This window comes from Mirounga angustirostris, unplaced genomic scaffold (assembly GCF_029215605.1).
Source record: "Mirounga angustirostris isolate CCGP_5_RB_7025 unplaced genomic scaffold, mMirAng1.0.hap1 SCAF_9, whole genome shotgun sequence".
Lineage (NCBI taxonomy): Eukaryota > Metazoa > Chordata > Mammalia > Carnivora > Phocidae > Mirounga > Mirounga angustirostris.
In genome coordinates, this window is record NW_026991717.1 from 98,476,661 (window position 1) to 98,491,213 (window position 14,553).

A 14,553-nucleotide genomic window follows, 5' to 3' on the forward strand; every position below is an offset into this window, starting at 1 on the left:
AACAAATCTGCCACTAGTATTTAATAATGAACCAAGAGTTCAAAAACTCAAGTAGAATGAGTGAGGACTGTGAGTGGTATTTTTAATGATATAATTAAGGGGTATCCTTGATATTAACACTGATTACACATTATAGCCATTTTATTTATTTTTAATTTTTTTTAAGATTTTATTTATTCATTCGAGACACAGAGATACAGAGAGAGAGAGCATGAGCAGGGGGAGAGGCAGAGGCAGGGAGAGGGAGAAGCAGGCTCCCCGCTGAGCCAGGAGCCGGACGTGGGGCTTGATCCCAGGACCCTGGGATCATGACCTGAGCCGAAGGCAGATGCCCAACCATCTGAGCCACCCAGGCGCCCCACATTATACCATTTTAAACCAGTGTATTTTAAAGCCACTTATATTAATGGGAATGGTTTAAAATAGGTCATTCAATATTTTCTTTATTGGGCGGGGTGGGAAATGCATGCATCCTGAGGCTAAGGGAATAACTATATAATATCTGTTACTATATGAAATAACTAAAACACAATGAAAAGATAAAACTTTTAAATAAAAGTACATTTGAACAATTCAAGTATAAATATAATTTTTCCTGGGCTTGTGGTTACAATTCACTTATTTTAACACTAAATTGGACAGTAGGGTTAACATATGATTCTTTTCCCATAGAATGAATTTGTAGCAGCAAAAGGTCTAACTGCACATTCAGTACTAGAATAGTTTTCCCACACCTATCTCATTGGACAAATGAAATTATAGATGTGGAAGTACTATGCATTTGGTCAATTAGAGATGTATGTGATTCTCACATACATACTTTCAGGGACAGGAACTCATTAGTAACTATAACCTTTGCAGTTTGTTCCATCTTTGATAAATTTGATTATTTAAGGAATTACTTAAAGCAGAGAATATTGCACAGGTCAGCCAGAAATAGTTTACATGGTTATAATAAAATAAACACTGAATAATGATTTAACCAAATTCAAGACAACCACAGTTCAGAGGATGGGGAGACAGAAATTAAGGAAACACAAAGTCAGGGTGGGAAGAGGAATAAAAGAGAGCTAAATCTTCGCTTTCACAACACCAAAAGCCAAGTTTATTAGAAATAGGAAAATCAATGCCAAAAGAAACAGGGAGCAATTTAAATAATTGCCTCTAAGGAATAAGAAATTGGAGGAGGAAGATACCAAGGGGACTTTTGGAGTCTTACGTAGAACCATCTGACTCTTTAAATAGTGTACCTTTTCATTTTGATTTTAAAAGTTAAAGTCATTCTATTTGGACTACGTCAAAATAAAAAGCTCTGCACAACAAAGGAAACAACCAAAAAACTAAAAGACAATCTACTGAATGGGAGAAGATATCTGCAAATGATGTATCCAAAGAAGTGTTAGAATCCAAAATATATAAAGAACTTATACAACTCAACATCAAAAAAAACCAAGTAATCCAATTTAAAAATGGGCAGAAGACAAGAACATTTTTCCAAAGATGACATACAGATGGCCGACAGACACATGAAAATATGCTCAACATCACTCATCATCAGGAAAATGCAAATAAAAATCACAATGAGATATCACCTTGTGCCTATCAGAATGGCTAAAATCAAAAGCTCAAGAAACAAAGCGTTGGTGAGGATGTGGAGAAAAAGGAACCCTCATGCACTGTTGGTGGGAGTGCAAACTGGTACAGCCACTGTGGAAAACAGTATGGAAGTTCCCCCCAAAATTACAAATATAACTACCCTATGATCCAATAATTGCACTACTGGGTATTTACCCAAAGAATACAAAAACATTAATTCAAAAGGATTTACATACATTTATGCTTATTGCAGCATTACTTGCATTTGCCAAACTATGGAAGCGGCCTAAGTGTCCATGATTAGATAAAAGGATAAAGAAGTTGTAGAATATACACAATAGATTATTCAGCCATAAAAAAGAATGAAATCCTGTCATTTGCAACAACATGGATGGATCTAGAAGGTATAATGCTAAGTGAAATAAGAGAAAGTCAAATACCATATGATTTCACTCAAATGTGGAAATTAAACAAAACAAATAAACAAATTAAAAAGAGAGCTACAAACCAAAAAACAGACTCTTAACTATAGAGAACAGAGGGTTACCAGAGGGGAGGTGGGTTGAGGGGGATGGGTAAAAAAGGTGAAGGGGATTAAGAGTACACTTCTCTTGGGGCACCTGGGTGGATCAGTCGGTTGAGTGTCCAACTCTTAGTTTTGTTTCAGGTTGAGATCTCAGGGTCCTGGTATCTAGTCTTGCCACCGGCTCCATGCTAAGCAGGTAATCTGCTTAAGGCTTCTTCCTCTCCCTCTCCCTCTGCCCTTCCCCAAGCTCACGTGCGCGCCCGTGCTCTCTCTTTAAAATAAATAAATAAATCTTTAAAAAAAAAAAAAAAGGAGTACACTTCTCTTGATGAGCACTGAGTAATATATGAAATTGAATTGCTATATTGTATACCTGAAACTAACACAACAGTGTATGTTGATTACACTGGAATTAAAATAATACAAATGGAGCTGGCTAAGTTGGTTAAGCGACTGCCTTCCGCTTGGGTCATGATCCCGGAATGCTAGGATCGAGTCCTGCATCGGGCTCCCTGCTCAGCGGGGAATCTGCTTCTCCCTTTCACCCTCCCCCCTCTCGTGCTCTCTCTCTCATTCTCGCTCTCAAATAATAAAAAAATTTTTAAAAATCTAAAAAAATAATACAAATGAAAATTAAAAATTAAAATTACTTGTATGTAATCAAATATTCCATAGCGTCTATGCATATTATTAATTCAACCTATCCCTGTGGGACCAAAGAAGAATGTTCATTTCACATGCATGGAAAATAAAATACATTTGCCCAGAGACATGTTCTCCATATAAAAATGTCTTTAAACCAAAGGAAGGGAAGTATGAATGGGAAAGGGTAGGGGAATGAGAGTACCAGTGAGAACAGAGTAAAAACAAAGATACAGAAGGTACTCGGTGACTCTTTTTCTCCAGTGAGTAGAAAATAGAATGAAAATGATACTTAATGATTCAAAATCTAAATATCGGGTGCCTGGGTGGCTCAGTTAGTTAAGCATCCATCTACCTTCAGCTCAGGTCATGATCTCAAGGTCCTGGGATCAAGTCCTGCATTGGGCTTGAGTCCTGCATTGGGCTCCCTGCTCAGCGGGGAGTCTGCTTCTCCCTCACCCCCTATCCTCCCCCTCTCTTGCAAAAACAAGTAAGTAAAAATCTTAAAAAAAAAACACACACACACAACATCTAAATATCAACAAAGAGATGAGTACCTTGGGAGAAATGTAACCTTGGTACTTTGGTGTAGTAGTTCATTGGTATGGGGTAAATAGCTCCAGTTCTCCTATAGAAGGTTGGATTATACTTAACTTCCTGCACGTCCCACCTCTAGTGAATTGGTTGTGGCCACCGGGTGACTTACTCTGGCCAATAAAATGTAAGCAAAAGTGGCATGTCTTGTTCGGGCAACAGTTTAACAGCTAGTCTGTGGTAGAGCAGGACTTACTTTCTTCTCTCGCAGTCATTAAAAATGCTCAGTTGGTGGCTACTCCTCAGCATGAGTCCCAGAATGAGCACAACACAGAGAACCCTCACTGATATGCAATGAGAATGTGACATGGGGGGAAATAAACCTTATTGTCATAAGCCACTGAGATTTGAGGGGTTATTATGGCAGCATAATCTAGTTTATCTTCACTGGTATACACACTAGAACAAGGTGCTACCTTAACAAGAACCCCAAACACTGGCTCAGAGGCCAAGGAGCAAGGACTGTTCAGGGCCTAATCAGGGAAACTTTCATCAGAGACTGGAGCTTGGCAATCCACATTAAGGAGTGACAAAACATTTGACAAAACGGTCACTACAATAATCTGGAGGTGACACACACCTAATGAATTTATAATGAGCATGTACCCAGACTTGTGTGGCTAATGAATGTATTTATGGCCCTAAAAGAGGCTGGTAGACAGAAGATGAGCACTGAGCAATAGCTGCTGTTGGTTATGTTTAACGAGGTATTCAAAGAAAGGTATTCAAAGAACCACCACCATCCAAGAGACTAGCGGTTTAAAACTTAAACAGTCCTTTAGCACCCACCCTTCTATTATCAGGAAGCAAGCTGACAAAACTGCTCAGCCATGGGAAGAGGCCATATTCTCCAAAGCCAACTTCAGATGTAGCCAAGGATAATAAAAATGGAAGGTCCTGCTGCAGAGTAAAGCCAAAGACCATGGAGAACTATGCCCTAGGGCATGTGCCAGAATATGAACTGTTTGTTACTGGTCTATAATAATGAGATAAACACAGACATTGAGTGTAAATGTCAAAAAGCTGTTATAGCTCATTTTACACAATAATTTTCTGTCTGTTGAATCTAAAAATTTTAAAATTGGGCTTGTCATTTGAAAAGTGTTTTCATTCCATTTTTGTTATAATTCATTTTTATTGTAGTTAACAAAAATTCAAATTTAGATTTTGAATCATTAAGAATTAAAACAAAACAAAACAAAACCCTGGTCATTCGTGACAGACAGTTTGAAAAGCACTGACCTGGAGAACCCAGTGAACAGAACAATAGCCCTAGCAATATCTGCCCAGTGAGATTTCAGAGTTCCTACAGTCTCGAGTCTGGTGTGTGTCTTCCATTCTTCTCCTCCCCAAATGGGAACACTTATACGTATTTGTCCCGACACTACCCTATGTATTCAACTGGGGGTGGGAAACAGATAACTTATAATGTCCAGACTAATAAGAGATTAGCATTACTGGGAATTACTCAGAGATCCTGGACTTTGAGCTTGAAACAATGACTGGATGGGATTTGGGGGTTATGTCCACGGGGAAGGGCCAAGGATGAACTATATGTAAGGAGAATACCTGTTCAGAAAAAGGGTGGACACTTCAAATGTTTCTAGTTCTCTACACATGTGTACTTCCCCACTTCCTTGAATTAGGTATAGCCATGACTTGATTTGGCCAATGAAATGTGCAGTGACAGATGTAACTTCCCAGAGTTTTTTCACAGTCAATATATTTTCATGACTCGCGACACATTTTTCTTCTGCTATGATGAATGACAACACTCAAAATGAGGCCTTCTCTGTTAAACCAAGTCTCAGAAAGAGGACAACATGGGGCAAACCTCCCAGCTAACCCAGAGTGAACATAAATTAAACAAACACCATTGTGTTAAATCTCTTAAGTTTGGGAGTTGTTATTACAGTATAACCCAGTCTAGACTTATTGGTTTTATTTTTTTTTTTTTTAAGATTTTATTTATTTATTTGAGAGAGAGCATGAGCAGGGGGAAGAGACAGAGGGAGAGGGAGAAAGAGACTCCCTGGTGAGCAGGGAGCCCGATGCCGGACTCGATCCCAAGACCCTGAGATCATGACCTGAGCCGAAGGCAGACGCTTAACCGACTGAGCCACCCAGGCGTCCCTAGACTTATTGGTTTTACTAACAGCTAAGAGGAGAGTGACTTGAACATAAATACATATACGGGATTTTCTTTTTTTTTTTTAATATTTTACTTATTTATTTGAGAGAGAGAGAGACAGCGAGAAAGGGAACACAAGCAGGGGGAGTGGGAGAGGGAGAAGCAGGCTTCCCACAGAGCAGGGAGCCCGAATGCGGGGTGCAATTCCGGGACTCTGGGATTATTACCTGAGCTGAAGGGAGACGCTTAACGACTGAGCCACCCAGGCACCCCTTTATACTGGATTTTCAAAGCAGTAACTATCAAAGAATTCACAGGAAATTGACCCAATTTCACTGTAGAACAATTCTAAAAGTGAAGAAGACTCTTTCAAATGCTACTGACTGTAACCACAACAGGGTGCCAATACCAAAAGAAGGAAGTCATAGGCAAATGTTTGCCAATACTACACACATACATCTCCCAACTACATGCAGACTCATACCCTTTGAGCCTGGAGGGGGCCCTCAATTTGATAGATGCTCCTGTCAGCACTAATCAGAGGTGGTATGCAAGGTGTAACTTTTGCTTCACCCCTAAACTCTAAACAAGTATGCCTGCACAGGTCATTTAAAAGTTGGTAGGGGCACCTGGGTGGCTCAGTCGGTTAAGCATCCAACTCTTGATCTCAGCTCAGGTCTTGATCTCAGGGTCATGAGTTTAAGCCCCACATTAGGCCCCATGGTGGGTGTGGAAACTACGTTGGAAAAAATATGTGACATTTAACTAAGGACAAATATAAGGTGACAAACACTGTGAGTTGGAACAATAAGGCAGTAGTATAAAAAGGGTTAAAGCTGGCAAACAAAACACTAAATAAAATGCAACAAAATTTGGGGGCACCTGGGTGGCTCAGCTGGTTAAGTGTCAACTCTTGATCTCAGCTCAGGTCTTGATGTCAGGGTCGTGGGTTTGGCCCTGCATTGGGCTCCACGCTAGGCGTGGAGCCAACTTAAAAAAAAAAAAAAAAGCAACAAAATTTTGCTTAGCACCAAAATACAGGGAGAGTCCCCAGAGGGCAATGAGGAGAAAGAATTTCAACAGAAAAACATTCATCTTCCTGCTAGTCAGGGGAGGGGGAAGGATCTGCCTTCGTTTGTTCCACAGCTGGAGCAGCTGGTGACTCTCTACAGTTAGAACAATCCCATTTTGGGATTGGGTCCTGTTTATAATAATACTTGGCAAATAGTTCTGCTTTTAAATGTTTGAAAGACCATTGTGCTGGAGTAATGTACCCTCCTAGAACAACAATATTCAACCACTGTGCATTTGGACACATTTCAAATTTTAGAATATCAAGCAGCAAGCTTTTCTAGAAGACCTTGGTTAGTTTCCCTTTATACGTTTAAATTTCCCTTATGATTAACCATAAAACTAAAAGTTTTCTCTCTCAAGAAAAAGAGGAAATTAACAACTGCAAACATTAAACAAATTATACCAAGTTCTGTGGGCATCATTCTCAGGGAAAAGACACATTTCATATTTTGCAACAAATGGGGCATATAATGCTTACAAACTTCTTGTAAGAACATTCTGGCAAAAATCAGCTTATAGTTTAATGCTGCTACTGGAAAAAACCTGCTCACTGAACCAGCTTCAAATAAAATGTTGGTTAGATATCATCAAAGTTTCATTTAAGACTCGATGGAAGCAATAAAAGGAGTCAACATCTCTCTACTTCAGAGCTCCTTCAAGACAGTTGAGGCAAAATCCTCTATCTGCACCCTTCATGTACCCCCAAAACAGGAAGAGGAAAAGAGACAGCCATCTGGACTTGCTCTGAAATAAGAAATTTCACAAGCAAAGACCTAAAACTAGTATGGGTACTATCCAGATGTTGTTTACTACAACTTTGAGTAGAGAATATAGGAGAAAAAGAAAAACCAGTTCATGGTGAAAGTCTATTCGTGAACTGAAACACGTACCTCATCGTTATGGAAGATACAAAAATAGGCATGTCAGGGAACAGGAGGTTCCCCTCATTTTATGAGTGCCTAAAATCACAGAACTCTGAGTTCATGCTTAATTTACAAGTTTAACAGGCCCCTGGGTGGCTCAGTCGATTAAGCATCTGCCTTAGGCTCAGGTCCTGATCCCAAGGTCCTGGGATAGAGTCCCACATCGGGATCCCCGCTCACCGGGAAGTCTACTCCTCCCTCTCCCTTGCGCTCGTGCCTGCTCTCTCTCAAATAAATATTTTTTTAAAAGAATAATAATTTCCCTTTAAAAAAATTTACAAGCTTAAGCACATAACTGCTTAACTCAGACCTATTAACTTCTTTCAACAAGTTGTACTCTGCTCTAGGCTGCACTGTACACCCTGCTCAGCTGAATGTTTCATCTGAGAGATCCACATAACTGTGCCAGGCCTAAACATCAGTTTGTCAATATACCTATAAAGAATCCAAAACACATGAGTATCTGGTGCCTGGGTGAACCACTGTCCCAGAATCTGGAGTACAAAATAGACTTTAATGTTCCCTGTGGATCACTTAGCTAGGAAAGAAGGTAGCAAAACTCTTAACACAAAGCATTAGGACAAAGGATGGTGAGTTACCAAAGGCTGAGTCTTAGTTGCACCAGTAAATGTAGCAGTGTCTTTCAAAAAGATACTGAATTTGTGATGTGCCACTCACTCTAAGGAGAAGACAAATTGTTTTCTCATCAGTTTGCACTACTGAGCAAATGTCGTCAGTCCAATATACGTTGGAAGATCTACTCCTCGCTTATTTACAGCAATAACATAATACAGCATTTGTTTTGTACCTTTCTGGGCCTCAAGAAGAGCGCCACCATCCACCAAATACAGGACTAAGGCTTGAAGGAATACATACGGAATTTAAGGAGTACAAGCTCCCTAGACATTCATCAGCCTTACAGTTCTGTTTCTGCCTTTTCCCCTAAACTTGTGCCCAGAGCATCCTTCCAAATTCTAAGTTTCAAAGACCCACATTCCCCCTGTTCACATCTCCTGTGGACATCCATCTCATCCTAATATCACTCCTCTAAGAGACATTTCCCGAGGAAGAATTTTGCTTAAAGCTTCAGTTCACTCCCTCATTCCATCCCCTCTCCCCCACAAAGGGCTCATGAAAGCAAAACGCCCCTCAGAAGGATGCAGGTGAAGCCCCTTTTAAGCCAAACTCCAGAGCTCAGTGGCGCAGCCCTTGTTAGGGGACGGCCGCCAGGCTGAATCCCCATCCCGGCAGACAGAAACCACAGCCCCTCCACTGAAGGACCCGCGCTGTCACCTACCTGCCCGAGACCTGCGGGCAAGACCTACCCGGAGGAACCCAGGTGGTTCCCGCGGCCGACAATTCCCGCCACGTGAAGGAGAGGCAGAAGGCGGGGCCGTGCCCCGCTGGCTGGCAGCGGCGAAACGCGGCGCCTACCTACTAGGGTGCAGCACCCCCGCCCTCAGCGCCTGCAGCCGCCACTGCACGCTGAGGTCGGCCTGCGGAGCAAAAAACAACCTCAAGGCTCCTCCCTCTCCTCGTGCTCCCTACGTGCGGCCTCTCCAACCAATGGAAAGCGCAGGAGGCGGAGCGAGAGCCGCCCCAGGTGACAGGCGACCACCGAGTCCTCCCGCCGGCGCGAGCGGGCCGTGCAGTTGCTGGGCCAATCGGCAGTGTGGGTGGGGAGTGGAGGGGAGGGAGAAAGTGAGGAAAGCGGATGCCCAATCAGATCTTGGAGCCTTCGAGCGACGGGTCCTGTGGCCCGTGGCCTTCCGAGCGCGGCGCGCAGGGGGCGTGCCCGCCTGGGCCAATCGGCGCGAGTCCACGGTGCGGAGCGAGCGCCTCAAATGCTCGGCTTTCTCAGCTGATTGTCTCCAGCCGAGAGTTGTTTTTTGCAGCTACCGAGCCGAGCCGCAGCAGGAGGAGCCGAGACCCCCGGGGCGGGGGTGGGGGGAGGCGGGGAGAGGAGGCGGGGTCCGGGGAGCCGCGGCTGCTCTGCACGGGGCTCCGGGTCCTGTCACGGCGCTTCCTGGGGTTGGAGGTTGGGGTGGGTGGGGGGTAAGGGGGAAATCTTTCTCCCCCTCGACGGCGGCTCCGAGTCCGGCCCCTTCCTTCCCGCGCTCTCTTACCGGCCCCCCAGCCCCCTCATGAGGGTGTCCGTGCCGGGTCCGGCGGCCGGCCGCGAGCCCTCGACGCCCGGAGGCGGAGGCGCCGTCGCTGCCGCCTCAGGCGCCGCGGTGCCGGGCTCGGTGCAGTTGGCGCTGAGCATCCTGCACGCCCTGCTCTACGCCGCGCTCTTCGCCTTTGCCTACCTGCAGCTGTGGCGGCTGCTCCTGTACCGGGAGCGGCGGCTGAGTTACCAGAGCCTCTGCCTCTTCCTCTGTCTCCTGTGGGCAGCGCTCAGGACCACCCTCTTCTCCGCCGCCTTCTCGCTCAGCGGCTCCCTGCCCCTGCTCCGGCCGCCCGCTCACCTGCACTTCTTCCCCCACTGGCTGCTCTACTGCTTCCCCTCCTGTCTCCAGTTCTCCACGCTCTGTCTCCTCAACCTCTACCTGGCGGAGGTAAGGCGGGAGGACCGGCATGCGGGGCCGGGCGGGTGAGCGGGGCTGCCGCGATCAACTCGGGCTGAGGACTGGGCGGGGGGGAGGGGGGCCGGGCAGTTCGAGGCGGACCCGAGAGCAGCTTGGGGAAACTGAGGCACGCCTGGAGTGTGCGCCACTGGGCTCGCCCTAAACTTAAGCGGCGGATAGACTCGGTTCCTGAGAGACTGGCGGGGTTGAGTGAGTGAGAGTGTGGGTTCTGACAACTTACAACAGGACCACCCTTTGTTCGGTGTTTTGGCCCTCCAAGGTAAGGTGTTGGTGGCACCAACAAAGTGGCATCGCAAGAAGTAGGAGCCCCGGTAGCTCTGCCGAAGCTGGACTGTGTTGAGAGAGGTTGGATGCTGAGGTAGCAGCAGCTCTGCTGAAGCTGGACTGCTGCCAGCCATTACGTCACCAGGCAGAGCTGTTCCTCTGCTATTGTTGCTGCGTTTCTTTTATTAGAAGCTTATATTCCCTCCTGCATCTCCTTTCCTGTGGCTCAATAAGCCTCACACAAATTCCGTTCGATAGTTCCCCAGCAGGGTTAATGATCAATAACCAAAGCCGAGGGTCAATATAAAGACCTCCATAAAGCTCTTAATGTTTGCCCCACTTGCTCCAAGCTTTAGCTATTTATCCTACCTCTTACATACAGCCTAGTGATTTGGTTTTTTTGGGTTTTTGGTGGGTTTTTTTTTTTTTTTTTTTTTTGGAGCTAATTAAGACAGAAAATACTAGCTTAACCTGTGACTATTGCAGAAACAAACCACTAAACTGTTTTTGCAATAACTTGCTTAATAGCTGGAACCTAATCACACCCCCTTTCTCTTTTATGGGGAATTGCTGGTTGGATTGCATTGTTCTGCAGCGCTTAGGTATTTGACCCATTTCAAACAGGTTTGAGAGTGTAAGGTTGTCAGTCAAGTGTGTCAGCTAGTGGTATTTAAGCCACAGAATTTTGAGAATTGCCCAAAAACTCTCCCTTCCCCCTCCCCCCACCAAAAAAAAAAAAAGCTTGAGGAGGGGAGGAAACAAGGTGACATCATATGCTTAATACTGACTAATATAGAACAATATTGGTCTATGCAGCTAATCCTCTCAAAGGCTTTTGGAGGTGATGAGAATTAACATAGTTCTGAGCAAAAGTAAAAAAAAAACATTTGAGGCAGATTGTTTATATTTTCTGCGTAAATCAACTCTTCTCCCATAATAGATGGAAAGTAGAATGCATAATTTTAAAATTACAGTCATAACTTCAGCTTTTTACCACATTAAAAACAACAGTTGAAAATAAGTAACAAAACTAATTTAACTTGAATTCTTTTCTTTCCCCATCCTTTGGAAGTCCAAGCAATGCAAGACAAAACCCAAACAGTTTAAAGCAAAAATAAAAAAAACATGGGCAATCATAAACCAAATAATCATGCCATAGTCATGTCACTTATTTGATGATGCTCTCATCTTCTAGTTGTTGTTAAAGCTGTCATAACACTTCGGTCCTTTATAGTTAAACTGATACATCGTATTCTTCCTGACACCTTTTCTGATAGAATACCAGTGACCTCTCATTACTGAAGCTTAAATCTAGCTTCAGACATAATTTACCTGAAAGTGACTAGCAATCCTTAAGCCATGAGCATCAGATAATTTGTTTTTCCCCTATACATTTTGACTTATAAAATCATATTAATGATTCCCTGTAAAATAGTGGGCATTTCATAAAGTAGCTAAACACTCTTTTTTACTTTTTTTGGAGAAATAAGGTAATGCCATAAAGGGCATAAATCTTAAGGATACAGCTATGAAATTTTATGTATGCGTATACTCATGTTACCACCCGGATTAAGATAGACAGCATTTCTGGTGCCCCAGGTTATTCCCGTGTGCCCTCTCCCAGTCATACCTCTCACCTTGAGGTAATCACAAAGTGGCTAAACACTATCACAATAGAAAAAGCATCTATAGTTAGGCTCAAAATTCTAAAAGTATGCTTCTACAGCATAAACTGCATGATATCTAGATTGGGTTTTCATACTTTTAATTGCTGATATTCCAAGGGAAGAATTTAAATGTCTAAAAGTCTTCCTGTTAAATGAATCTTTTGTGTGATGTAATTTTTCAAAAAGCAATAAAACTCAATAAACCTAGAAAACATTTGAAAAGAAGATAGACTAAAGCTTTTTCCTTTTGTAGTGGCTCCTAAAAAGAGTGTAGATTATCTATGCTTGTCTTTTTATAATCAAATTAACAATTTTAAAACACATAACTGTACTTAAAAGAACAAATTTTCAACTGTTTAAAGAGTGATATCTTGACCAGAAATCATTTCCCTATTATTAGAAAAAATCAGGAGGAATCTATATTTAAAAGAGTATTTGAATTCAAATTTTTATATCAATTCCAAGTAACTGGAAGTATACTTTCCATTGATTGTTCTGAATTAATGAAACTTTTTCAGTGAGTTCTTGGTATTATAGAAGTATGGTAAGGAAAATCTATCTGGTGACAAAACTGACATTTGATTTTTTTTTTTTTTTCACTAAAAGGCCCTATATCTGTTTTGAATAGTTGCACTTCTTGATTACCAAATCACTCTGTCTTTACTATCTATCATTAAATACCAATTTCATTTTGCTTTTGGCCTCTTTAAAGCATTTGTTGCATACATTTCTTATGATTAAAAATATTCTAACTTTAAGGACTTAGTTACAAAAAACCATGGAGCAGAATAAAAACAAAGTTAGAAAAACAACCATTACTACTTTGAAAGCATTTTGGTGGTTCTTCTAAAACTCATTTAGTTTTCAAAAAGTTAAGACTGCCTAAATCACTCTTTTGTTGACTACACTTGAGTGGAATTGAGATAAGGAGAAGTAGCCCTTCTGAAATAATTAGACTTTTCAACTTAATCTCCTGGAAGCAGATACTTGGGGTGGGGGACGACGAACTGTACACTAATCTAAAAACACCTACTGAGCTTTTTTTGGCATGATCAATAGAACATGTACTTTACCAGAGAAAGGTTCACACTCCTGTACTTTTACCAGAGAAGACTTCAATCTTTAAAACAGATTATCTGATAAAACTGATGCTACCTACCACTGAAATAAGTAAAAGGACTTAAGATGAGAGTTGATAGTACACTGTCTTTGGAGTATTGTTATATATGCCAAAATCAATGAGTTCATCTTCAAGGCCCATATTGACATTTTTTCTTACAGTTTTGTAACATGAATGCCAGTTGTTTAATCAGGATAAATATGGTGACTTAATCACAATGCCAAAATACCACAATGCCAGCTAGGAAAATTAAATTCAGAATCTTAACTCTCACATTCATGGATGCTGTCGTTGTCCCTGACAATGAATATATTCTTCCAAGTGTTGATGATATGTCAATAATGTGTAGTTTAACTTACATGTACTTGGGTGTCATTATAACGTTCTGTGATTTCTCACAAAAGCATTTTCGCCACCTAACATGAAAACTCCTTAAGGATTAAGTTAATTTATTATATTTTTATCTCATAGCAACTAGAACAATGGTGAATATATTATTGAATGACATTCTTGAAAAGGCCAAAACTAGAAAATATTTAGCCATCTAAAATTTGAGGGTTAACTTGATTTTGATGAACATTTGAGGTAAATTATTTGTGTACTTTCTGGGATCTTTATATTTTCTGCCTAAAAGATTGCCTATTGGTATGAATGCTACGATTCTCTTAGATTATCATGATTTAATTAGATAAAAGTTTATTTTGATTACCGCAGGTAAAGTATTACTAATGAAACCACTTGAATATATTCGAGTTTTGCTTAGCAATACTATTTTTACATCATGGCAAATGACCCATAGTAATTAGGTCTTTGCTAATTTGGCTTCAACAAATTCTATTAAATAGAAAAGTCTATAAAACAAGTAAGTTTCACATCAGGAGTCAGTTATTATTTGCTGGAAATAGTGATTTAGTTCAATGTTGGATTTTATAACCCTTGTCTTCACAAACCCCATGATATAGGTAGATACAAACAGGGTGTGATTTGTCCACAGTTATTGGGCTAATATGTATCAGATATAGGGCTACCATATAGCCAAAGGCTATAAAGTCTTATCAAGTGATCCATCCTTATGAACTTCCCTGGACACCTTCAACGTGTTATAATTTAGTGCTTTACTATTTCATTTGCTTTCCCACTTTCCCCATTTCAAACCTTTCCTCTCACCAGCAGACTTTCTTTTCCCTTCATTCTCAGCATTTGACTCTCAGCTCCTAGTTTATGGAAGAAACCCGGGCCATCTGGCTGAACAGAGATTCAGAAAGCTACCTTAAAATGCTGCAAAGAGTATTTAATCTTTTTCAATGAATGATTGAGCTAGTAAGTGAGGAAATTCCTCAGAGGCAAGAAACCACACACACAAGAAAGAAGTGAATGCAGAATGATAAAGTACCCCACAGATATTTGTCTTGGGGTTAGGAGTGGTTA

General features: G+C 41.7%; 2 protein-coding genes across 6 annotated transcripts in view; one reads left to right on the top strand and one right to left on the bottom strand.

The window, feature by feature from the left end:
* TXNDC16 (thioredoxin domain containing 16) overlaps positions 1-9,025 on the bottom strand; it is a 125,606-nt gene extending 116,581 nt beyond the window's left edge. For 3 of the 5 annotated variants that reach the window (XM_064571057.1, XM_054513707.2, XM_064571058.1), the window contains exon 1: positions 8,780-9,025. The gene's annotated coding sequence lies outside the window, so the exon portion shown is untranslated. The remainder of the gene's footprint in view (positions 1-8,779) is intronic. The other 2 variants (XM_054513708.2, XM_054513710.2) reach the window with 2 other exon arrangements.
* Positions 9,026-9,599: 574 nt separating this feature from the next.
* GPR137C (G protein-coupled receptor 137C) overlaps positions 9,600-14,553 on the top strand; it is a 66,710-nt gene continuing 61,756 nt past the window's right edge. The window contains exon 1 of the mRNA XM_045900865.3: positions 9,600-10,044. Coding sequence (XP_045756821.1) covers positions 9,631-10,044 — 414 coding nt within the window. The 5' untranslated portion in view covers positions 9,600-9,630. The remainder of the gene's footprint in view (positions 10,045-14,553) is intronic.